This window comes from Thalassophryne amazonica, chromosome 14, assembly GCF_902500255.1.
Source record: "Thalassophryne amazonica chromosome 14, fThaAma1.1, whole genome shotgun sequence".
Taxonomy (NCBI): Eukaryota; Metazoa; Chordata; class Actinopteri; order Batrachoidiformes; family Batrachoididae; genus Thalassophryne; species Thalassophryne amazonica.
The window spans coordinates 41,378,374-41,405,616 of NC_047116.1; the positions used below are offsets into that span (position 1 = coordinate 41,378,374).

Sequence of the window (27,243 nt, forward strand, 5' to 3'; positions counted from 1 at the left end):
GGGTCATTGTCTTGTTGAAACACCCATTTCAAGGGCATGTCCTCTTCAGCATAAGGCAACTTGACCTCTTCAAGTATTTTGACATATCCAAACTGATCCATGATACCTGGTATGCGATATATAGGCCCAACACCATAGTAGGAGAAACGTGCCCATATCATGATGCTTGCACCACCATGCTTCACTGTCTTCACTGTGAACTGTGGCTTGAATTCTGAGTTTGGGGGTCATCTCACAAACTATCTGCGGCCCTTGAACCCAAAAAGAACAATTTTACTCTCATCAGTCCACAACATATTCCTCCATTTCTCTTTAAGCCAGCTGATGTTCTCTCTTCTGTACATGTCTTTTATTTAACAGAGGGACTTTGCGGGGGATTCTTGCAAATAAATTAGCTTCACACCGGCGTCTTCTGTCACAGCACTTACAGGTAACTCCAGACTGTCTTTGTCAATCCTGGAGCTGATCAATGGGTGAGCCTTTGCCATTCTGGTTATTCTTCTATTCATTTTGATGGTTGTTTTTCATTTTCTTCCACGCGTCTCTGGTTTTTTGTCCATTTTAAAGCATTGGAGATCATTGTAGATGAACAGTCTATAATGTTTTGCACCTGCGTATAAGTTTTCCCCTCTCCAATCAACTTTTTAATGAAACTACGCTGTTCTTCTGAACAATGTCTTGAACGTCCCATTTTCCTCAGGCTTTCAAAGAGAAAAGCATGTTCAACAGGTGCTGGCTTCATCCTTAAATAGGGGACACCTGATTCACACCTGTTTGTTCCACAAAATTGACGAACTCACTGACTGAATGCCACACTACTATTATTGTGAACACCCCCTTTTTACTAATAGCCCAATTTCATAGCCTTAAGAGTGTGCATATCATGAATGCTTGGTCTTGTTGGATTTGTGAGAATCAACTGAATCTACTGGTACCTTGTTTCCCATGTAACAATAAGAAATATAATCAAAACCTGGATTAATCTTTTTAGTCACATAGCACTACTATTATTCTGAACACTACTGTACACGTGTTGTGGGGGGGCAACACTGCCTATGAATTATTTTTATAATGAAACCACATATACGCATGTGTTGCGGGGGGGAGGGGCGACACTGGCACGCCATTCCAACTTCACAGTTGTAGGGCACTTAGACAATTTCACTGCCAGCTCAACAGTGATTGCTTGCTGACTGTTGTTGTGTTAATAGTACAAATGGCCACACATTTTCTAAGTGCCATGTGAGCGGTGTTAGATATTTGTGTGTGTCAGCTGGAATTTGGCCAACATCTGCCCCGAGAGGGTTTGATGAGCTCGCACAGCGCACACTGTCTTTCAGCCGCTGGTGTGTGTAAATAGTTGCAGCAACAGGTGTACGAGGCAGCTACGATTTTACATGTTTTGCACACGATTCCTGCTTCATGCGCACTTTATGCTCAAATTGACCAAATTCGCACTATGTGTGAAGGGGCCCTTAACAAGAACCTAATGTTGACACAAAAAATCATTACTTTTTTTGGTCTGTTCCACATTCCACATGAATGGAGAATAAATAAACTTGAATTAAGATTCAAACATTCTCTTGTCACAGTAAAGTCCTGTGCAAACTCATCACTGATCTGTTCTTTTTTCCTCTCATGAAAACCCCTTAATCATTTTCCTAAGAACACAGTAGCATTTTAAAATGCCACTCTGTGCCCATCTTTCAGTGCCTAAAGCGTTATTATCAGTGTTTCTGCATGCTTCATCCCATTTACTTCACAACACAACCAGTTTACATTCACATCAAGCACTTTCTGATACAAAATATACATAACTTTTTTTCCCCCTCGCAATGCACCTTTCACACAGTCAGTACTCAGTACTTTGTTGTGTGGTGATGCAAGTAAATGCATTTAAATTTGATTTTAAAAAAAATCATATTCAACAATCTCCAACGCACCGTCAGTTTTAGGAAAGTCATTTGATGAAATGTAAAGTATACATGTGTTGTAAAGTGAATAACAATAATCTGCATGCAGGTGCACTTAAATATTAAGTACACAAACACAGGTATTTCTATACTAATGAGGAGTCTCATTTTTGTAATACATTCTCTCGCCTCTAACCTGAAAGGGCAACTCTGGAATTTTTCAACCTGGGCCTCTATATATATATATATATATATATATATATATAAGCTTTTAGCTTGTCCAGTACCATTACACTGTACAGCTGATTAAACCGATTCTAAGACAACACTGTAAAATTTTTAAATGGTTTTTGTCCCGAAATCCTGGAGTTCTCCTTTAATTCTGCAATATTTTCCCTTTCACAGCCCTGAAGTAGTGTAGAGAAGCCACACTGTCTGCACACAAACTTAAAGTGTTTTGTTTGTTTATGAAGTCATCAAACTGAAAACCTTTTTTTTTTTTTTTGCCCACACGTGCATTTACACAGTGAGCAGCTGTTCAAACGGACTTTCTGGCTCAAACTTTTGCAATGGAAGCGGTGACACTGGGACAAAAAAATCACCATGACATGCCGTGGAGCAGGACAACTAGAAGTAGTCTCTCCTTCGTGAATCGTCACTGATGAAGGAGGGGTTCCACTGGGCGGGGTAGATGCATGAGTGCCGGGAGCCTGGCAGACCTGAAAATGGATACAGACCATTTCTCTCCAGGTCAGAGTTGCGCAACGCAGGCTGAGAGAAAGAAAACACAGAGGGAAAATGAGATGGGCTTTTTTTAAATTTTCTAAACAAGTAACATCAGACTTTTGTACTCAAATAGCCAGATCACCAGTCTTTTTAAATATAGCATGTGTATTGTATATAGGCACTGAAACCACCTTTCACTTTATAAAATGCCTGTTTAATATTTCACTGTTGTCTACTTACAGAGTAGTAAATGTCAGTCATCTGCAGAAGGTTTTTAGTGCTGCCGTTCTCTTGCATCTCTATGGTCTCCCTGCCCCACTCCATGGAGATGCGGTTATTCTTGGGGAAGTCAGCGTATGGCGACATCTGCAGGTCTCCACTCTTAAAGATGATCTTACTGATGTCATTCTTGTCTTTCCTAAAAGATATCACATTTCAAACCCAGCACACGAAAGGTTCCACACAATCTCAATTGCATAACGTTATTATTACAGTGGAACCTCGGTTTAGGAACAACTCGGTTTAAGAACATATTTTTTGAACAAAAAATGCATCACGTATCGAACAGTCTTGGTTCACGGACACCTCTGCCACAGTAGGTGGCGGTAATGCACCGTGATGGGCTGCAATCTGCCAAAAAACTCAAAAGAAGAAGAAGAAGCAAGAAAGTCCATCTCCTAACCGTTCTCCATGGACAATAAAAGTTATGAGCAGTGTATTTTGTCCAGTAATCATACATTAAGTGGCGCTACCAACAGCTAAAAGTACTAATGGTGTTAGCATACAACATTAAATCTAACCAGAGTTTCACTGCAACAGAGGCGTCTGATCCTTTCAGAAGTTGTTACCTGATGATCTTATGGTCTCTTCTGTACAGGTACGGTGAAATTAAATTGTCTATTGTATTATAATTACTGTACAGTATTTTGTATAAGATACAGTGCATATTCTTTGTATTTTGTCTACCTTGCATACATGAAATGCTGTTAAAAAGGTAAAAACACTGTGTTCTTTTTGGGGCCAAGAACTGATTAATCCATTTTACATTGTTTCTTTTGGGTAAATTGGTTTTGGTTTAAGAACAACATTTAGGAACCAATTAAGTTCTAAAACTGAGGTTCCACTGTATTAGTATATGACAACAAGACAAAAAAGAAAAAGCACTTTTCCTTGTTTCTAGAATTCTTCTTCCTTTTTGCATCATTTTTAGATAAGTTCAAACAAATAAGACTTGCTAACAAACATCAGTCATTAAAACATCTTAGCTGATGTTTTACGTGAATATTAAGAGTCCTCACTTGCAGCAGGTGACGATAAGAGCGATGACGAGGATCAGGAGCAGGGCGCCCCCTGCAGGAGACACCACCACTGCAATCAGCTTGTAAACTGCAATACAAAAACAAAACAAAAAAAAAAACAGTCATATATATCATAAACAGGAAATTGAGTAGATTTGACACATACCAAACAGAATGTTTTTTCTTTTCCTTTTGAAGAAATACTTACAATTTCCACAGTTGAAGCCCCCAAAACCAAACATGCATCTGAAAAGTGGAAACAGGCAACCGAATTCACAATAGTGACAACTGTGACGCCAGAATAAAAGCACTAACCCAATTACAAAAATTAAAATAAATATTTTTTAACTTACTGGACACATGTGCCGTTTTCCAGCTTGTAGCCGTCTCCACATTCTAAAACAAGAGGGTTTAATCAGAAAAAAATAATCTCGACAGAACAATCAAAATCCAACACATCTTTAATTTTTACATTTTAACTTTCTCACAGAAATTAATTTTTATCTGGAACAAAATTTTCAACTGCAAAATAATGCATCGATGTGAGTATTCAATCAAATATTATGTGTGCTATGTGTATTATTATGAGCCAATGGAGACTTTTACTTTGAATCTGTTGTCATACTTTAATGACACATTTTTTTCCACAAATGTCAAACTCACCATTCATAGAATTTATACAAAAATCTTAATTTTCTAAAAATGCTGATTGTCAATCATGTGTTTTAATTGCCTGTCACTTTCCAATCGAGAGCTTCCTCCTGTGTGACTCTCTTGTGATGCTTTCAATGTCATTCAGAAAATCCCATTTCCTGCATTGGAGGGGTCATGCATCTATGTGCACCTTTAGGCAGAAAGGATTCTCATGGAACTTGGTGAATAAAGGGTTATCTGTGCTAAAATAGTCACCAGCAAATTTCAGTGCAGCTCAGGTAAGGCTAGGGATGGGTATTGATTTTATCGATATCGATGCCATTATCGATTCTGCTTATTGATCCAATTCCTTGTGGATACCGCTTGTGAATTTTGTACTAAATGTAGGCTTTATAGGTTTTCTATGTATTTCATTGAATCTTAAAGTAAATAAATATGAAATTGGTCACTGTATCCTTGATCTCTGGACATAAATAAAAATAAACAAAACGGTGTTTCGCTTTGAAGTTATTAATTCCGACTGGACTCTCTCGTTCTAACTTGACTCGTCAGAGAGCCGCGCAGCGTTTGGAGCTGTGTCACCAGAATGGAGGACGATTCTCGTTTCTTTCCCAGTTAGTAACTTTAATCCGCACAAAAGTGACTCACGATTTCATATATTCAGGGATCAACGTTTTGAAAAACAAAAAAAGCTGAAACCCCAAATTACCCCCAACACCACCTGCACGAAAATGTTTGAATTCTAGAAGCTCTGAAATGTAATGTGGGACTATTCCAGACAATAAAAGGCAGTGAGTGCAGCATCCATTTAGGTGAGAAAAAAAAATAAAAAAAACAACTTTCCTTATTCAAATGCATTCCAGTAGTATTCTGCTCTTACTAGGATGCAGCAGTTTTCTAGTTTGGCAGATAGTTCTGGAGGAAAGAAATTAACACATTGAAAATATGGTTTGACCGAAACAAACTGTCATTAAATTTAAATAAGACAGGAATGAAATGGAGGTGTAAGAGTCACTAGGTGTTCACAGGAAACACTTATTTATTTCTGTATGTATGTATTTATTTATTTATGTATTTCAGGGGTTGCCAAGTTCGGTCCTCGAGAGCCACCTTCCTGACACTCTTAGTTGTCTCCCTGCTCCAACACACCTGAATCCAATGAAAGACTCGTTAACAGACTTTTAATGAGCCTTTCGTTGGATTCAGGTGTGTTGGAGCAGGGAGACAACTAAGAGTGTCAGGAAGGTGGCTCTCGAGGACCGAACTTGGCCACCCCTGATGTATGTTCATTGTTAGTTGGTTTTATATTTTCTGTTGTGTTTTTATTCAGGTTCTTTTTGTCTCTTTCTCTAAAATTGTATATAATAACTAATCATTAGATTAGTTATTATTACTATTATTGCTGTGGTTGCTATTATTATTAATATATAAACAAAAATAAATTTAAAAAATATTATAGTGCACCCGAACGTGCTGACAGCTGCAACAGCTTAATGCTAACTATAACATTGAAAACGCCATAGACATGCTAACACGTTAGCATCGGTCCTGTTTTTAAGTTAGAAAATACATCTATCAACTGTTTCAGAAGACCACAACAGGTCGGTTTAACATAAAAAAGGTAAATAATACTCACAGACATATGCGCTTTAGGGTTTTAGTGGGAGAAAATTAAGATAAAGCAAAAGAAACATATGACTCAATGAAGCAATAGATCGAAGCACTGCTTCAATCTGTGAATCACTGCGTCGATTGGTTCAAGGTTCAAAGCAAAGCCGCGCTACAGAAAGTTGATTACAGACCAGCTGCAGGGTCTGTAATCAATGTAGAAAAATTATCATTTTCCTGACAAACACCCCCAAAAACAACGGCCACTCTGAAGGACCGATAAGGGAATCGTTAAGCAAAAAGCTTATTGATGTCGGTGGATTGAATCATTTCTTAATGATACCCGAAAGGAACCGGTTCTTGATACCCATCCCTAGGTAAGACATTGGAGTTTTTGGGTCATGAGTTCTTGCATGTTTGTCTTTACAGTGGCTTGCTAAAGTATTCATACCCCTTGGTATTTCACACATTTTCATTTGTTTATGGCATTTATAATATAAAAAATAAATCAGGCTTCTCAATATAACATTTCTAAATTATCTTCCTTAGACTCAAACTAAGAGAAAATCTCTACAACTTGATATAAATTAATTAAAAATATAAAACCCAAGCTGATGGATTGCATAAGTAATCAGCCCCTTTGGTATAATACCTGTAAATAATCAGTTTTATTGCCAGTTTTCTTCAGACAAGTTAGGGGATGGATACATGAACATTTCCAAGTCACTGAATATGTCTGGAACTTTATGGCTGTGACTGGAGAAATTGTGCATAGTGCATGTTTTGTTTTTGTATCCTCACTTATATATCTTCACGATGAAGTGGTACAGAGGAGGATTTTCTTTCACCAAAACATTAAATCTAAGCTTGTATCTCAGATGTACATTCTGGAAAATTGTTGCTGAACTTTCAGGTCTTCTTTTTAATAAAACCCTCCTCTACACCACTTCATCATGAAGCTGTATAACTGGCGATACAAAATGCAAAACATGCACTATGCACAATTTCTCCAAACACAGCCACAGAAGCCTAAAACTTCTTCTGGGTTGTCTGGCTGTCTTAGTGGCTTTCCTCACTCTTATCCTTCTTGCACAGTCACTCAGTTTTTGAGAACTGTCAGATTTACCATAGAGTGCCATACTGTTTGTATTTCTTCATAACTGATGTAAATAAAGTCCAAGAAATGTACATGTATCTATCCCCTGACTTGTCTGAAGAAAACTGGCAATTAGACTGATTATTTACAGGTATTATACCAAAGGGGCTGATTACTTATGCAATCCATCAGCTTGGGTTTTATATTTTTAATTAATTTATATCAAGTTGTAGAGATTTTCTCTTAGTTTGAGTCTAAGGAAGATAATTTAGAAATTTTATATTGAGAAGTCTGATTTATTTTTTGTATTTGAAATGCCATAAACAAATTAAAATGCGTGAAATACCAAGGGGCTGAATACTTTTGCAAGCCACTGTATTTTTGGTCGCTGCTCACACATGAACATCTTACCGAGACAGGACAGGTCATCGGGGTTGTGTTTGTAATATCCTTGGAGACAATGACAGTAGGCCGTCCCGCTGAGGTCAGTGCACGTGGATCGCTCCGTGTCACACTGCGTCTTCTGTGCCGCACACAGACTCTCCACTGGGACACAAAGTGCAGCAGGCTAAGTCACAATTAGAACAAAACGCCAGTCGGCTCTCAATCTGAATAATATGTTCAAGAAGATAAAATTCACAAGAAGAGCAGAGATGTTCTGCTGAATGTAGAGGTCAGATTTACACCTTTATTCCTGTGAAAAATTACTGGAGATCATTAATTGTACAATAAATTGTCGCCCTTTCACACTATTTCGCTTTATTGTTCTTCATCCATAGACCTCATGACTCCATGAGTCCTTCACATGCATCTCACAATCTCAAAGGTCTGCTCTTAAAAATTACTGGACCATAGTTGAGAATGTTGATGAGATAATTCAATGGTTCAAATCAGTATAATTTAGATTTAGAAATGAGATTTATTTCCCCTCAAGCCATTTTGAATTGGCTCCCATGAACCGAGGGATGCCATCAGACCGGGTGGCTGTTTTATTGACATTAATGTTTACACAGGACTTCTATGGGTCAATTTTGGAAATACCATCAGCCTTGTTTAAAAAGTCTTTTATATGTACCGTGGTAAGTGAGGCGGTGGTGCAGCACCATCCTGCAGTGGGGCAAAGAGGCGCTGCAGTTGTTGAGTGACATCTGGATGCTGTTGTAGACCTCCACGCTTGTCACATCAGTGGAGATGGAGAACATGTTGACTGCAGAGATCCGAACTCCATCTTCTTCTCTGTTGGGAGATCAGAGGTCTGTATCGAGGTCAACACCAACAAAACCTTGTCTTTTGTACAAACGCTTCTGTGAAATGTCAAAACGTATCGCTCAGTGAGTGTGAGAGCTTTCTACATTTTTTTATTCACTTAAAAAATTCTTGAAAAATGTTTCATTTGAAAAATTTGTTTGCTCCTCAACTCCTCCCTGGTCTTTGTCCCAATATCCACCAACCTTGGTAAGTGGATGAAGGTTGAGCCTGGAATTGTCCTTAAAGGGTTTGTTTTGATAAAGGTCAAGGTCATTGCAGTCAAAGGTCAAACTCTTTTTTTTCTACCTATGTAGAATACCTATAGTACCTATCTATAAAATACCTATCTATAAAATACCTAGAGTACCAATCTGGAATTGACCAGGCAAGATCAAATTTGCCATAGATCAATCATTGGAGTCAAGGTCACTGAGTCAAAGGCCAGATTCTGAGTGTTTAACTCTAATGTCCACCAAATGTGGCATGCATATATGTATGTGGGTTCTGGAATGGACTGTTGTTACATTTTCAATGCACATGGTCAGTAGTGCAAAAATTTCGCATGACTAAGCATGAGCTCCCACCTCCGCTGTCGGCATTGAGAGCGTTAAGTGCCTATTCATCCAAAACAAGGACGAGGAGCGGCTCACACAGCTTATTCCACAAGGCGCTGTTCTACTACAATCGGCCACGATCCAAAAAAGTCCTTAAACAGGATGAAATGGCTCAATCTGGCTTGCCTCCTAACAGGCTGGTTCAAACAGTGCAGACCTGGCAACCTGACCTGCAGACCTGGCAAGAACTGCGCCCTCGGCCAGACATTAAGCTGCTTTCAGTGCACATTTTACTGTTTCTAAATGCTTGAAAAATATTGAGTTGGTGTTTTGTGTTCATCACGACTGGAGCAGTACACTCTAAAGTTTTTGATGAATGATTGGAATGTTGCATTTTTATAGCGTTCTGTAATTTGCCTGACAGCGCTTCCTGATGGAAAACTCAGCTGGTTTTCTGGCTTTCCACTCAAACACAGCTATCAAAAAAAAGAACACAATGCTCGTATGAGGGTATTTTAGCATTGCGTTATATTCTGATTTTCAAACTGAATTGGACCAAATGTGACACACACTTAGGTGGATTCCAGAACAGCCCTGGCAAGGTCAGCCAGAGGTCAATAATTTGGATGAAGGTGAAGGTCATTGTCGTAGCACTGACTCTTTTCAACGTTGTGGGTAGTATTTCATAGTTAGTTTTTAAAAAGACGTATAAAGTGATGGATTTACTCTAAAAAGGCAAATGTAAATGCTAAGCTCAAATGTGTTAAATCTCATTGGGTTAAGCAGCTAAATTAGATTTGATTAGTGAATTTTTGTCAAATTAAACACACTACTTTGCAAGTTAACTATAACTGACAGAGAATGCAAGCACTTACTTCTTGCTCAGAGTTGAGCGGCTGTAACCTCGGAGGACCGATAACGAGGCGTTGAGCTGAGAAATGACAGGAAGAGATTGAATCGACCACATCGGCTTTGTGGACGTTTTTAGAGAAATCACCCAAGTGCATGCAGTGATGACACTCACCAGCTGAATGATCTCCCGCTGGATCTCATGCATGGTGGAGCTTTTGAAGATCACAGGGTCACGAGGCATCCTGTCAACACTGAATGTTCCCAGAAACGTCTTTGCTGTGGAGGTAAAATATCGACTGTTAGCAAAGGAGGACTACAGAAGAAACTGGGAATTGGAACTCAGGAGATAATTGAGTTTAAGAGCCCAATCTTACACCTGGCATAGTGCATGTGTCACTCCTAGTTTCCCAGCACAATCCCCATGCTCATTTTTTTCCACTGATTTTCTTTTTCCCCAGGATCACAGGCAGGGAGCACCAAGACGGAGCTGCCCATAGGATACAGGAGCCATGGGGGGGAGCTTTGTTTATGGAGGAGATCAGGTGGACAGAGATGCAGTAGGAGGTGTTGCAGGAACGTAAATGGCCCGCTGTGCACTTTGCAATGACAGAAATTAATGTGATTGCTTTGCTTGATGTTACGTCCAAAACACACCCGTGATTAATTAAAAGACTAAATTATAGCTCCTCTGTGCCCTCCATCTCACTTTGTGTGGTGTAAATACCAAAGCTGTGTTGGAAATGCTTACTTGCACTTGCATTATGTGCTGTAGACCGTGCACTACAGATTGCCAAGATAGGGCCCTCGGAGTCTTACCTCTGGTGCAGGTGCGACCGTCTTCCAGGTCAAAGCCCAGCGGACACTCACAGCCGAAGGAGCCGTGAGTGTTCACACAGCGGGATCCAGGAGGGCAGGGGTCCGTCTCACACTCATCCACATCTGGATACACAAACACATGCAAGTATTACCAAATATCACAAAACTGAGGCGCTCCCTACCAGAACATGAAAACTGAATTCTTCAGTGCTGGTTGCTGAATTCTATTAAGAAGCCTAAATACATAAATTTACTAACTACAACTAACTACGTTATATGTCAATGTTTAGGAGCATCATTTGTATGTAATTAATAAATAATAAAATAATGTTGCTGTCCATTCGGCTGTTCCCACTTTGTTTGGGGTCGCCACAGCAGATACAGCCAGATCTGCATTGGTATTTGGATCAGGTTTTACGCCGGATGCCCTTCCTGATGCAACTCCAGTGTAACCTGGAGAAACACCAGCGGCTCCTGAGAGCTTCTGAGATCTGACGGGATCAGGCTTACAGAGAGATCAGCTGCTAAATAAAAAAATAATAGTAATAGAAAATATATAAAAAAAAAGATTCTTCTCCTTAATGTCGAAGTGAAAACAAATCTCTTCAACATATTCTAAATTAAATCATATAAAACACAAAAACATTCATCCCCTTTAATATAACACAACTAAATAATAGCTTTCCAAGCCAATTATGAAAACTGTTTAAAATCTAAACTTACTTTGCTTTAAAATCTTTATATTTTATTTCAATATTATGATTGGTTTGACACAACATACAGTACTGTGCAAATGTTTTAGGCAGATTTAATGCATCATAAAAAAAAACATAAAGTATGAAAACCTGATAAATATTCATAAATAAATTAAATGTGTGGTGAATTTGAACTTTAATGATAATCAACATGAAAACTGGGTTCTATTTACATGTGATATATATTTTTTCATATATAAGTCACACCAGAATATAAGCCTAGTAAGTAAGGACCTCAAAAACTTCTTTAAGAAAAACGTGAGTTAAAGTATGAGGAATTGTGTTTTACTTTCATTTTAACATTGCATCATCATTTGCAACTATTTGTGTGGTATTCTTCTGGCCAGTACACTTACAAAGAAATAATAGTAATAATTATTATATATAAATATAACTGACATATTTACCTCTGTTGGAACTGATTTTGTGTTGACATGCCAAAAAAGGGGGTGGGGGCATCAAACACTTTTATTATAACTCTGCATTTGCCTAAAACTTTTAGACAGCACTGCATGTATTTTTCATTCAAGTCCAAAAAGTAACTCGATATATTCAAAGCAAAAATAAATACAAATCCGTGTTCACTGTTGCATAAATTTGTTTTCAACATCTAAAATTTTGGAGAAATATATTTATTGGATACAAAAATCAATGCAAATAACTGTCACTATATAACTAAATTCTTTGCTTGTTACAGGCCAAATGTTAACAAGAATAAATTGTTAGTAACCAAACAAGGCATAGGCATCAAAGAGAACAGCTACATAAATAATATTAAATTATCAACCCAATTTTTATCTTAAAGGTGATGTGACACCCTGGACAATTGCATGCAGAATTCTTCTTGCATTAGGTTGTGTTATTACTTTTCTTCTTTTAATATTTGTTGTTACTTAAAATGCTTGGCGTAACTTTAAATGACAAAACACACCTGCTTTATTAATTTTCACCAGTAGATGGCAGCACCTGTTTTTTCTTAATTAAAATTGCTTCTTTTTTTTTTAACCCAAGTGAATGCAATTTGCTTCTGTACTTTTCAGCTTATAAAAACATTTTTCAGCAATAACACAAGATCATTTACGATAATTACATGCATTCTTTTGGAGAGTTGTAAATGTTTAGCCTTTTAATGAAAGAGAAAGGGTTTTTTTGTTGCTGAATTGTGAGCAATCGTCAAGGGGACTGTGATGAGTGTTCTTAAAAGGTCGAGATAAATTTTTCTAACAATAGAAAAAATATACACTGGGCAAAAACTGGGCTAAAATGGCAACAATTCCTTTTTCTTTTTTTTTTACAATAATAGTTCTTTTTAAGACAAGTAAGAACAGTATTGTGCAAAAATGTTGTTGACACCTATAATGTAGTTTTAAAAAAAAATACCAAATCAAAGATCTGGTCAACAAAATTAAAAATATAACAACAACAACAACAAAAATTTTAAAACTAAATTTTTATCAAGAGTGTAGAATACCTAAAACTTTTGTGTAGTACTGTACGTCTGTAGAGTTCATGTAGAAAAGTGATTATTTTATGTCAGGTGGTGAGGAAGTAGATGCTCACCCAGACTGCAGGTCGGTCCCGTCCAGGCCTGTTGACAGCGGCAGGTGAACTGATGGCCTTCATAGCTCACACACATCCCTCCGTTCATACACGGGTTTGACACACAGGGATTTCCTGGGGTTCCGAAAATAAAACTAGAGATGATGTTCAGATTTTATAAAAGGTAAAAAGTGATCTGAAAATTGAGTGTAAATTTTACTGATTGGCGGTGACTGAATGGTGGGTTGGATTTCAGGGGGTGCTGTTGTCACCACCGGCTCTGTGGTTGCCCTGGCGGTCTGTTTCCTTGTTGTCTGAGGGGCCATGATGCGCCCAGTGGTGGCAGTTGATCTGTAGGTCGTGGTGGTGGTGTCGCATGCTGTGGTGATTGTCAGAGACCCCGTGCTGGTTTCAGGCTGCAGAGTGGCAACGTTTGTCGGGATCGCCGCTGCCCAAGCTGTGGAAGCCTGAGTTTGACTTGGGGTAAAGTGCTGAGTGTGAGCAGCTGCAGAGGTCTGCAGGCTTGGTGTGAACGCTGCAGTGGATGGAGTTATGTTTGGGATTGTGGTTTGGGTGGGTAAGTTGGGTGTGGTGTTGCTGCTGGTGCTGCCAGGCTGGGAGGAAGAAGTCACCGGTAGAGACGGCGTGGGAGTGGACGTAAGCATAGATACAGTCGAGACCATTTCCTTTGAAGTTTTGTCTTCTGTTATCTGTGATCTGACAAATTAAATAAAAAATCAATACAGTAATTTATTACATTATACCGATTATGAAGTGAAACCAAAAAATTCAAATGCAAACTTAAGATGTCCTGAGCAAACGCTAATACACTGTATTAGTGTATGTATAAGTGCCAGCAGGGGGCACCAGAGCATCTGATCTGGATTAAATTTCCCAGAAACCTTTAAAAACGCTACATATCACATACATAATTACATAGCTGTTCACACCAATTATGTATAAAGCAATATGTGGTGGATGTCTAACTTAAAAAAAAAAAAACAAATTATTCTGGAGTATAAATTGTACTCCTTGACTTTATCTGTTTCATATTGTATATTTTATAAACTGATTATTTTTTTTCATGCAGGAGTTGACTTTCATGGTAGCATGATACTCAATTTCACAAATGGACACGATTTGATACAAGCCCCGCAATACGATTGTGATGTGTTGTTCCACCCCTAGTATTTTCACATTAATGTGTAATTGTTTAACAACACAGGTCATGTGACAGTGATCAAACGTTTTGTGTGCATCTTCTTAACAGAAGGAACATAGAATTTGTAAACTTTTATGTCAATTTCCAACAAATATTTTTACAAGCGGAATAATGACTTGTTAATTATATGCTTATGTTCAAAGTTCAAGATGTGATGAAGTTGACTGTCTAAACTCTTTGGCATGAACGGTTATAGTGCACACTGTATACGGACGCTTACGTTAATAAGCTTCAAACTTGACTTGGTAAAAGAGAGTTATTCACTGAATATTTTTACAAGGTGAACATCAGGTTTGCACATCATTTATGTGAACAGGTCACAAGGAGTAGTACTTCCAGCATTCTCATACAGCATGAAGGGAGCAGTAAGATGGCTGCTCAGTGGCTTCACGTAACCACATGTAGCGGTGTAGACTAGGGCTGCCACAAACGATTATTTTGATAATTGGCTAGTCACCGATTACTTTTGCGATTAGTTGACTAATCTTGCATCATAGGTAAATTGCAGCTTATCACACCAGCATGCAGCTGTTATTTGTCTTTGAGTGTTGCTATTGTTTATTCTATCATTTAATAACTATTTATTTTACATTCATGCCAATAAAGCAAACTGAGAGGGAGAGAGAGAGAGAGAGAGACTGACCTTCTCCAAAGTTGTATCATAATTCTTTTCCACCATTGTGGTGAAGTGAGATTGGCCTAATTGGTAGTTATCATGGTATTCTGGGTTGAACTACTTGATGAGCTCTTTGAAACCTTGATCGCCAACCATGGACAGGGGTCTAACCCAGTCACCAACACGTTCAAGACTGCTTCAGTCAGGATATTTGCTTGCTGAGGTGTGCATGTTGTTGGCTTGGTAACAAAATCATCCATTGAAGAAGATCATATTTTTTTAGCACTGTAACATAGCGTTATAAAACATTAGCGTTATCTCGTTTCCTATTCCAACATGACATCGCTGTTATAATGTTACAGCAAATACATAACATATGCGTGCTAAGGGTAATTAAATTGTCTTTGTTAATGTTAACATTTACAGCAATCAATATTAGTGAGGGTGGGTGCACGTCACTCCTGGCGAATCCGAAGGCGAGAATTCGTATTTCCTGATGAAAACACGCTCGGGCTGTATGCTGCTTGCTAGGTTACGAAAGACCCGGATGTAGTCAAGTTCTCATATAATAAGTAAGTAGCTCACTATAGACGTTAATGTTAGCGGCTAACTAGGCAATTAGCTTACCAAGACGACTGTCCCTCTTCACCAACAGCCACAATATGTTTCCTTCTCAGATGCTCCTGCATCGCTGTTGTACTGCCGTGGAAGGCAAGTTCTGCCTTGCAGATTTTGCACTGCACGTCTTTCTCTTTAATTTGATTAAAATGCTCCCAAATATTTGAGCTCTGTTGCCAACTTCCCATGATATTGTTTGGGCATAAATTTTCCGGTGACATCACGGCTGACCCCGATTACTACTACTACGCATGTGTGTCAAGGACAGAAAGGCAGCGGAATGTACAGCGGCAGTTTTGAGAGAAAAACAAAGCTTTAAAAACTAAACGATGACGCCAATTATTAAATTAGTCACCAACGATTTTGATAGTCAACGTAATTGTGACTAGTCGACTAATCGTGGCAGCCCTGGTAGAGACAATGAACAATCTCAAGGTTTGGAGATCTACTCAGTTTGTTCTTTCCAAGTGAATGTTTCTTCTTCTGTTACCAAAACATTTTTGCCTATTTTGTTGCAGAAAACATAATTTCCAATTAAATGTGTTTCAAAATAAAGTAGGTAATAGTTTCTAGGGGCATCTGCTAAGACTACTTAAGTATACTGTCTCCATAACTCAATCCAAAATTTGTATTAAAAATTTAAAAAATACCTTTGTGTTACAGTAATGGGTGGTGTGGTGAAGAATGTTTCAGTAGATAACATCGGCATGTCTGTCTGAGTGTCATTCAAGTCAGATGATGTATTGTTGGCAGTAGGGGGCGCTGTGATGAGGCCTAAGTCTGTGGTATTCTCTCTGGTCTGGGATGAAACCCCTCTCGTGTTCTCCTGGCTTTGGGTAGTTGAGCTGTATACTTCAGAAGACGATTCAATGGACGTCCAAAAATTAGAGTCTGAACCTCGGACTGTCTCTGAGGTGTTTGTAATATCGCCAACAAGTGAGGTGACAGGTGGCGTGGACCGTACAGGCACCTCTGACTGTTCAGTACTGGGCTGTGTTACTCTGAAAGGTGGTGATGAGATCGAGGTCATCTCTGGTGTAGAACTGTGGTGATTCTGGGTCACATTAGTCTGTGCGGTCAAAGTCTGGGTCCCTGAGGACACGTCTGAGGTCTGGGTCTCTGAGAACATCTCCTTGATGGTTTGGGAGAGATGCTGTGCAGTTGTGTTTTCGGCGTCAGCTCTGGTGGACAGTGCGCTGTCAGTATACTCCTCAGTTTCTGTACTTCTTGCCGGGATACCAGAGGTAGAGGGGGGCTGATGAGAAGTGGACTCCTCTTTAAGCACAGAGAACGTCCTGTTGCTGGAAGAGGACGTGACAGACAGCAGGGTCCTCTCACCAGCTCGGCTGATAGTGGTGGAAGCGTAGGTACTGTCAGACACAGAAGAGGACAATAAGTCTGTGGTATCCTGATGTGGCATGGTTGAATTTGGTCTGTGTCGGGGTAGTCTGGCCTCATCAGTCACTGTCCAGGACCTGGCTACCAGAGCAGGGAAGACATCCGACACCTGTTCTGGGTTGGGAAGGTCCTCCCAGTTGGTGCTGCTGCTGCTGGCCTCTGTGGTTGCTACTAATGGCATGAAGGTGAGGGGATCCGTACGTGGATTTTCGACCTCTTCTGTGGCGGACCAACTCCTCGATTGTGCAAGGGTTTGTGTCTGCTCAGTGTCTACGGAAAATATAACAAACATATCATTAAAAATGGATGATGGTTCAGGTTGAAAAACAAAATAAAATCCACAATGAGCAAGTCAAAAAATTCTGGGTTTGTTTTTTACTACTGAAAATGTTCCTGGGGAAAGAGGTATACTAGTACTGCATTAGAATTATGCATTTGTTTTCCAAGAAGTTGTGTTGTAGAAACTCTAGAATCAGGCAAGATAATAGTGAACAATATACGACAATCAATATACAATGTTGACTTTTTGTCTTTTGCCCCTTTTCATAAAACTTTAGTTGGGTGGATGCCAGTTCAGATCATCCAAAACAGGTGTGATCTGCCCCAAATGAGACATCAAATGTGAACTCTAGTTTGGCAGCGAGTGTGTAAATGCATTATCTGATCCTGGTGTCAAGCACGATAAGTCACCACTTCAAAATAAGGCAGCAGCCAGTGCTGGGGACAGCCAGCAACTGGAACACGCCAAGGAGACGCCCATGTTTCACCTGACTGCAGCAAACAGATGGTTCCTTTCAGGAGGTTGGCTGGAAAAGGACCGGCTGTCTGCCTGGGTGATTGCCACCAAGGATTCGGGGCGTGTCCGCAGTGTGGTGGATGCAGTAACACACAGTTTAAGTGCATATTCCCAGATCTGACCACTGTTACCACATCCACCGCAACCCCCTGGCCCACCTCCACAACCAACCATACTTATGGAAACAATCCCAAAAGAAGAGACTTTGCTCTTCAGTAATACCACACCACCTTCCAGGCATTAATAGAGTTAAAGCAATCTTTGTGTATCTTTGTAATAACAAACAAGACCTCCACTAATAACAGTGATAAGTTAGTGAGTAACCGTACACAGGTAGAGATATTTGACAGCTCTGAGTTTGTGCATTCTTCAAATGGAAGGAACAAGCCAAAAATAACAAACTACATTTTGGAAGCGAGCTCAAAAATATAACCAACTATAAAACTAATGATAACAAACAGTAAACAGGTTTTAAATTAGGGACGCACCGATCCCATATTTTTGATCAGTATTCGTCTGATACTGACAAGAATGACTGGATCAGATATTGGAATTTTAAAAAATAATTAACAAAATCCAATCTAATCACTCATCTGAATCATGTTGTGCTCTATGTATATTTTCCATTAGGGTATAGTAGAATATCTGTCCCAGGTTCTGTTTTGTTACATGGCTTTGCTAGCAAAGAACATACGGGTGGGCAAATGTGTTTATGATCAGATTTGTTGTTTTAAGACAGGGAAAAGGCTATGGGATTGGTATTGTAGTGAAGGTTCAAGTACTGGTATCATATCGGAGATGGAAAAGGTGGTATTGCAAAATCCCTATTTTAAATTTCCCTAAATAATGCTGTAAAACCTACTGCATATTCAGATCTAAAATTCTGGGATCTGACAAGTATGGGTAAGGACCAGTGAACCTAGTATTTTGGGACATGACAGTATAATTTTTCATGCAAAATAAAATAAAGACAGACAGGCCTATAAATTAGCTTGTAAGGCATGGGCATTTCCACAAACGTAATATTGCTGGGTACTTTTGCATCCGCCCATCCCCCTTTTCAGACAGATACGGTATTTGTGTCCTTGGACAAGATGCTTCAACTGAATCATCTCAGTCTACGCTGCTGTTGAACTGGTGTCCCATCAAGTGGGTAGTTGTGGATTCTTATCTGCTCAACAGTACAGAATCCTGAGATAAGCACAGTTAGCATCAGGCCCAAGGGCCTATGTAGGACTTACTTCTACTTCTTCTGCTTGGAGATTTCAAAAATAGTACTTGTGATCCAGCTGATTTCATAAATACTTCTTCAAACGCATACATTTAGTCATCTCAGCTTCCTAAATATTGTTGTTTTAACGTCCATATAATAGGTGGCCACCAGAGGGTGCAAAACAGATTAGGCTGGCCTGCAAAGACAGCACAATGGAAGAAGATATTGTCAGAAGAAGCAGTGATTTTTGGGTGGAGAACAACTAGCAGGTTGGCTCAGCTCATTTAACAAAGGCATAAGACTATAAATACAGCCTTGGCAGTCTGTTGCAAATCAGTCATTTCCTTCCTAATGCTGAGCGAGCACGAGAGACAGGCAGAAAAGTTTCATGGGGGGTCTGATCATGTATTCAACTTCATGAGCTTGGAAAAATAATGTTAAGTAAATTCACATAAACTGTGCAAAATTCCTATCAGAAGGGACATGCAAACTTTAAAAGCAGCTCCGATTTTTAAATGACACGTTTAATGGGTACGGCATATTAAATTGTGGTGGGTTTTCTCACCCCAGCCCTAAAGCTGTCCTGTCTGACAGCCTGTTATCTGGATGGTGGCCAGCAGGCCGTGACAGTAACAAAAACACTCTGAGGATGAGGGATGGTGCTGGATGGCATCCCGGCAGAAAAACACAGCCAACGTCCAAAAATCAAAAGAGGGGAGAGTTCAACTGCAGAACAGCCTGGACACTAGGAAGCTATCTATAGGGGAACTGGGCCACCGGACTCTATTTTCCCTCTCACTTCCTCTGCATGTGCCTCGCTCATTATTTCATTTGTCCTCTTTGGATCCAGTCCGGGTAACCAAACTCAGACTGGAACGTGGTGTTGGCAACAAGTGACGGACCCTCCCTGATCTTCTGTTGTTTGTCTCTAAGGTGTTAATACACATTCTGACTGTGTGTTCTTCTCACATCTGCTGTTCTCCAGAAAATCTGTGATGATCTTATTCATTTAGATTTTAAAAAACACCACAAGCAGAAGTGAGCAGATTGTGTTCCCAACAGGCCAAAATTGGCAACCATTGCCGAGACTGGGTGCTTAAAATTCTGAGAAGATCAGACACTGAAAACCTGGATCAGAAAGTAAAATCTAGGTGACATGAGGAAGTTGGATAATTTGGAATGTGGCTTTAAGCAAGGAACTATTCCAGTAGAACTGTTGTGATCAACTCTATTGCAAAAAAGCCAGAGAAACACCAGAATCCCAAATATAACAATGGTCAACACAATTTGGAATTTGGGTCATTTGGGGGCGCTGAACTCGAATCTGGTGTTAGTTTTTGACAATCATATGACATTTTTGAGATATGAAAACATATTTCTTGTAAAAAGTTACAGTCTCGCACACCTCTTTGGCACCATACAGTACATAATACAGCTCTTGTTCACATTTCATGAACCAGATTTAAAAACTACGCTTTTGAAGCTGCTTTTGTGCATTATTAGTGGCGTCAAACTCATGAGTGAATGAGCAATTGTTGCGTAATCCATCAGTAAGGAACATGCCGACTGCAACAAAACATGATGTGATAGAGGAAATCTGGGCTCAGATTCAGATTCAGCACTCCAAAATAATCAGATGTCAAAGTCCATGCAAGAATTTTTTTGTTTTGTTTTTTGTTGTTGTTGACCAGTGATACCGAAATGCAAGACGTTGAGAATTGCACTTCTTAAGAATCACTATATATATTTACTGTATTTTCTGGAGTACAAGTTGCACTGGAGTGTAAGTCACATCTTTTTTCTGTATTATGAGTTCAATTTGGGACTTTTGTGCATTGTGGCTGTTGTGTACTTTTTATTATGACCATTTATTCTCTTATTATTAGAGTTTATTTTGTTTATTGCTTTGATTCCTGTTAAAGTCAACAGTCATTACAGTTATTATTATTAATATCAAATGTATAATTTTTATTTATTTATTTATTTTGGGTATATAAGTCACACCAGAGTATAAGTTGCAGGACCCCCCAAACTAGTTAAAAAAAAGCCCAGCAACTTATACTCTGGAAAATACGATAATCAGCACCCAAGTGTCATAGCACCCATCATATTAAGAGATTATTGTATCATCCCAGTCCCAGGATATGTAAGAACATACAACCTATACAAGTAATAATACCCATTATAGCATCCTCAGAATGAGGCCTACACATAATCCTAAGTGTTAATTCAACTCACAAAGTGTTAAAGTTAGCACTGCTCCCGGGTTTATATGATACTGAGAAAATGTAACAATTATTCTTTAATGACGTTAACCTTCTGAAAACCTGCAGTGTTATATGAACCTGCTATACGGGTATTTTAACAGTGCTCAGATTTAAAACTGATGATTGTGCTTTATGTTATAGTTGTGTTCTCTGTAAGCGTTTTCTCAATCTCTAAAATGTTTTTTGATGCAACTACCTGTTGTAGAATTGATGCAGGTGTTTTGCTGTTTGTTAGGGTTGCATTCATGTGGAAGCATTGTGGCCTCTTTTGACAGCCACAATATCTAGTGTCAACACAAGCTACGTATTTCCCATTTGTTAATTGTTAGGTGCTTCTGTATAATTTGGGGTTACATTGAAGTCACCCTATATTTAGTCTGCTTCTCTTGGTGTGTGTATTGAAATACAATAAATAAATATACAACAGTGATTCAACTACTCACTGGACTCGGTTTATAAAGATTATAATCCTCAGTCTTCACTACTGGTTGGACAAATTTTATGAGGTATGATAAAAGGCTGTAACAAAAATACTGTATGTTAATCTAATTGAAACATTGGTGAAGGTAAACATATTTTCTGTCGATAAAAGTTAAACAATGGGAAAGGCACCTAATCAGAAACAATCAATCAATTACAGATTGACAGTTAATTTCCTACTTTCATGAATTTGTTGTGAACTCTCAAATGTGATTTTCATTCTTTTTTGTTTTTATTTTATGAAATCAACTGGTTTATTGGTTTTAAATTGTTCTGCAACATGGATGTCAGAATGTCCAAACTGTAAAAAAAAAAGCTTCAGACATGATATAATGTGTCGACCTAAATAGTAGAAAATAAATGATGACGTGAAATTATTTAACTTTAACAGAGTCTAATCACTAGTATTTTAAATGCAGACTAGTTAAATGTGCTTTAAATATGTTGTAAACCAGGTATTAGCTGTTTTAGATCTGGTTGCAAATGGGTCTGGTATAAACTATAAAACTTTGACAAACTGGTTTTGAGTGACTTCCAAAAATCAGCTTAATATCTTCAGGTCTTTTAATGAGTTTGAGAGATCCTACAGCTTATACTCTGGTATATACCAAAAAAAAATCACATGTTCTGTTAATCATGATTATATACACTATTTATATAGAACTTCCCCTCGGAATCAAAGCACTAAAAAAACAAAAAACAAAACAACAACAACAACAAAAAAACTTGCAGTAATAAATAAAAATACAGTACAAGAATGCATACAATTCTAGTTTTAAAGAGCTGATAATTCAGAAAAAGGTGTGTCTTATAATAGAAAATATGATCTTAAAATTTGATATTGCACTGTATATGGCCAGATCTTCCATAGTAAGACAGAGATAAGCAATCAACTGCCACTGAGGGTAAATAATCTACAGGTTTTGACTTCTGATTAATGACTCCCATGTGTGTGAAGCAGTGTTAATAAGGAAAATAAGCATGCATCCGTAATAAGTCTGTGTACAATTGACATATACTAATTATCTGGAACTAATCTTGCAAAAGCCTCTGCTCAACACAGAGGCAATAAATGTTTTTTGATGAAATAGTTGAATTAAGAAGTTGGCTAACAACTGTACTGAAAAGCCTCTCAGGTATGTTTATACATCACTGACAACCGTGACACTAAAAAAAAAAGAAAAAAAGTCCACTTATCTCCCCTTGAAAATGTTGTACTAGACTTACAACCCCAATTCCAATGAAGTTTTGACGTTGTGTAAAATGTAAATAAAAACAGAATACAATGATTTGCAAATCCTCTTCAACCTATATTCAATTGAATACACCACAAAGACAAGGTATTTAATGTTCAAATTGGTAAACTTTATTGTTTTTGTGCAAATATTTGGTCATTTTAAATGGATTCCTGCAACACATTTCAAAAAGTTGGAACGGGGCAACAAAAGACTGGGAAAGTTGATGAATGCTCAAAGAACACTTGTTTGGAAACAGGTGAGTGTCATGATTGGATATAAAAGGAGCATCCCCAAAAAGCTCAGCCGTTCACAAGCAAAGATGGGGTGAGGATCACCACTTTGTGAACAACTGCGTAAAAAAATAGTCAAACAGTTTAAGAACAATGTTTCTCCATGTTTAATTGCAAGGAATTTAGGGATTCCATCATCTACAGTCCATAATATAATCAGAAGATTCAGAGAATCTGGAGAACTTCCTACATGTAAGCGGCAAAGCCAAAATCCAACACTGAATGCCCATGACGTTCGATCCCTCAGGCGGCACTGCATTAAAAACCGACATCGTGTAAAGGATCTTACCGCGTGGGCTCAGAAACACTACAGAAAACCATTGTTAGTTAACACAGTTTGTCACTACATCTACAAGTGCAAATTAAAACTCTACCATGCAAAGCAACAGCCATACATCAACAACATCCAGAAACTCCGCCGCCTTCTCTGGGCCCGAGCTCATTTGAAATGGACAGACGCAAAGTAGAAAAGTGTGCTGTCGTCTGATGAGTCCACATTTCAAATTGTTTTTGGAAATCATGGACATCATGTCCTCCGGACAAAAGAGGAAAAAGACCATCCAGACTGTTACCAGCGCAAAGTTCAAAAGCTAGCATCTGTGATGGTATGGGGGGGTGTTAGTGCCCATGGCATGGGCAACGTACACATCTCTGCTGGCACCATCAATGCTGAAAGGTACATCCAGGTTTTGGAGCAACACATGCTGCCATCCAAGCAACGTCTTTTTCAGTGACGCCCCTGCTTATTTCAGCAAGACAGTGCCAAGCCACATTCTGCACGTTACAACAGCGCGGCTTTGTAGTAAAAGAGTGCAGGTATTAGACTGGCCTGCCTGCAGTCCAGACCTGTCACCCATTGAAAATGTGTGGCGCATTATGAAGCGCAAAATACGACAACAGAGACCCCGGACTGTTGAACAACTGAAGTCGTACATCAAGCATGGGAAAGAAATCCAAATACAAAGCTTCGACAGTTAGTGTCCTCAGTTCACAAGCGCTTCTTGAGTGTTGTTAGAAGGAAAGGTGATGTAACACAGTGGTAAACATACCACTGTCCCAGCATCCATTTCAAAATGAGCAAATATTTACACAAAAACGTTTATCAGTTTGAACATTAAATATATTGTCTTTGTGGTGTATTCAATTGAATATAGGTTGAAGAGGATTTGCAAATCATTGTATTGTTTTTATTTACATTTTGCACAATGTCCCAACTTCATTGGAATTGGGGTTGTACTACTATGAGCAACAAATTAGTCATGGCTGTGTGCTAAGGTTCTTGAAATGGAGCAATATTTCCACCTGTTGGATGTTTACCATCAATTCAGGGACAACAGAATTAATGCCGGTAAAATAAAATTTTGCCACAAGCTCTAGTTATTAATAAGGAATGTGTGATTTTTCAGTATATAAGTCGAGTATAAGTCACGGAGCCTCCCAAACTAATAATAATAATAATAATAATAATAAAAACCCTTGACTTATATTTAGGAAAATACAGCAATTTACTTCATAATATATGAGCTGTCAGAACTTTCGTTTTTTTTTTATACCCAACTTGTTTTTCTGGCAGGAATGTGATTCCATACAATATTGAAAGAAAGGCTAACCTTGCCAAAACAAGAGATAAATAAGTTTTTTTTAAAGCCCCACTTAAGATGTTTCACGAGGTGCCTTGGAAACTTAAATCCAAGACTGATTTTAAGATAAATGCACTTGTTTTGGAGGTGAAAATGGTGTATTGAGGGGCCACCGGGGGCCTCAAACAAAGCCCCACCAGGCTTCAGACTTACCTAAGTTGGCAGCAGTCCGACTCGGGGCGCCGTGTGTGTGCGGGACGTTTGTCCGCGGAGGTAAAGTGTGTGTGGAGGCTGAAAAGCCAAACACACCGCTGGAAGGTTGTGTAGAAAAATATTCCGTCCTTAGCTGGTCCCTGCTGGTGATATTTGGGGTCTGTGCCCAGAGGGGTCCTGGTCCACCCAGCAGGAGGACCGACAGAGACAAACCGAGGACATGATTCAAAAACCACGTTTCCATGATTGTCGCCGACAGATTCGGTGGAGTTCAGAGCGAAAGGAGGCCGGAGAGACTCCTGAGGACCGCATGGGAAGAGCAAAACTTCGGAATAAAACACATGAAAATCTCTCAATGGTCCGGAGATGATCCGCTTTAGCCGACGGCGGGGAAGGGAAGATAAGAGCCGACAGAGGAGTGTTATCACAGCGAAGCCCGGGCTCCTCCTCCTCCGCAACAAGGCCCACTCTGTCCCGTTACTCAGGGAGCTTAAAGGGGGCATATATCATACACCTTTTATGTTATGATCACATAGAGCTATGAAAGGTTTTAAGCCCTAACTACCCTAGAAAACGTCTTCAAATAAGTCAAAACACACACACACCAGTTTTTGGGTGAGTCAAGCTGAGCATCTGAGGCACCTGCTGATCAATCCCACAGAAACGTGCCACATGTCCTGAAGAGCTGATACTAAGTGATACTCTTCCCAGTCCTCCTAACTAACGGGTTGTTTTACATGAGGTCATTCCACTAGTACCCAAGGATCTTCTGAAGAGAACTTGAATCAAAGATATCCAATTATTGCCTTAGGTCACTGGTTTGGCATCCAATCAACCAACCATAGAGTAAAGGTTAGTGATGTGGAGGTCGGGGTTGTTTAGAAAAAAATAAAAACACCCACACTTGTCATGAGAGCCAATCCACACTGGCAAACTCACATAAATATGCTCTGATTAATGACCCAAACATGACCCACAACAAAAAAATAAGACAATGGCGTTAATGGTGTTGTGAATCAACGCCATTAAGGTAAAACAGGGTACAGTGCATCTAGAAAGTATTCACAGTGCTTCACTTTTTCCACATTTTATTATGTTACAACCTTATTCCAAAATGGAGTAAATTAATTTTAAATTAATTTTTGCAAATTTATTAAATACTTTGTTGATGTACCTTTGGCAACCATTACAGCATCAAGTCTTCTTGAATATGATGCCACAAGCTTGGTACATTGGTGCACAGCCATTTTCAGATCTCTCCAGAGATGTTCAGTCAGATTCAGGTCTGGGCCACTCAAGGACATTCACAGAGTTGTCCTGAAGCCACTCCTTTGATATTTTGGCTGTATGCTTAGGGTCATTGTCCTTCCCCCCAGTCTGAGATCAAGAGTGCTCTAGAGCAGGTTTTCATCCAGGATGTCTCTGTACATTGCTGCATTAATCTTCCCATCAATCCCGACTAGTCTCCCAGTTCCTACCGCTGAAAAACATCCCCACAGCATGATGCTGCCACCACCATGCTTCATTATAGGGATGGTGCCTGGTTTCCTCCAAACATGACGCCTGGCATTCAGGCCAAAGAGTTGCAGATATGGTTGTCCTTCTGGAAGGTTCTCCTCTCTCCACAGAGTAATACTGGAGCTCTGACAGAGTGACCATCAGGTTCTTGGACACCTCCATGACTAAAGCCCTTCTCCTCTGATGTCAATTTACATGGGCGGCTAGATTTAGAAGAGTTCTGGTGGATCTGAACTTCTTTCATTTATGGATGATGGAGACCAGTGCTCATTGGTACCTTCAAAGCAGCAGAGGGGCTGCAGAGTCCCTACATCCTTGTCACAACCTTTGTTATCACACAAGCTCAGTCACATTGGAGAAGAATATTTTAGCCATTGAGAAAGCAAAACCCCATCACCAAGTACCATACAATGTGAACCTAACACCTTGAATCCTTCCAGCTTTGTCTTCAAGAACTGTTCCACTGGGTTGAAACCTGGTGACCGCATTTGTTCTGTGTAATAATGTCAGAGCATGTGCTGGAAGCACTTATTCAGACTTTTCCCTCCATCACCATCTTCCCATTGGCACAGCTGCGTTAGATTGGTGGTTGCAGTTTGTAAACTGTTGTCCCTCTCTTCTGCCACAGCTGTAAACTGATCCTGATCAGGTAGGGTGTGGATGACAGGTCTGCAGGCACTGGAACAACTGGGACATTTTGACATGCCAGTCATGTGACAAAACTTCTCTCCAGGT

At 39.3% G+C, this 27,243-nt stretch overlaps 1 protein-coding gene across 1 annotated transcript; it reads right to left on the reverse strand.

Moving 5' to 3' along the window:
* Nucleotides 1-1,825: 1,825 nt before the first annotated feature.
* Nucleotides 1,826-25,415, reverse strand: heg1 (heart development protein with EGF-like domains 1). The gene is made up of 14 exons (XM_034186218.1): nucleotides 24,991-25,415; nucleotides 16,166-17,183; nucleotides 13,280-13,776; nucleotides 13,081-13,194; nucleotides 10,766-10,888; nucleotides 10,122-10,225; nucleotides 9,973-10,028; nucleotides 8,371-8,531; nucleotides 7,707-7,841; nucleotides 4,291-4,333; nucleotides 4,146-4,183; nucleotides 3,938-4,025; nucleotides 2,880-3,057; nucleotides 1,826-2,684 (listed from the first exon to the last, which is right to left on the reverse strand). Exons 1-14 carry the CDS (start codon nucleotides 25,232-25,234, stop codon nucleotides 2,541-2,543), a joined length of 2,943 nt encoding a protein of 980 aa, XP_034042109.1. The 5' UTR covers nucleotides 25,235-25,415; the 3' UTR covers nucleotides 1,826-2,540.
* Between the last annotated feature and the right edge of the window lie 1,828 nt (nucleotides 25,416-27,243).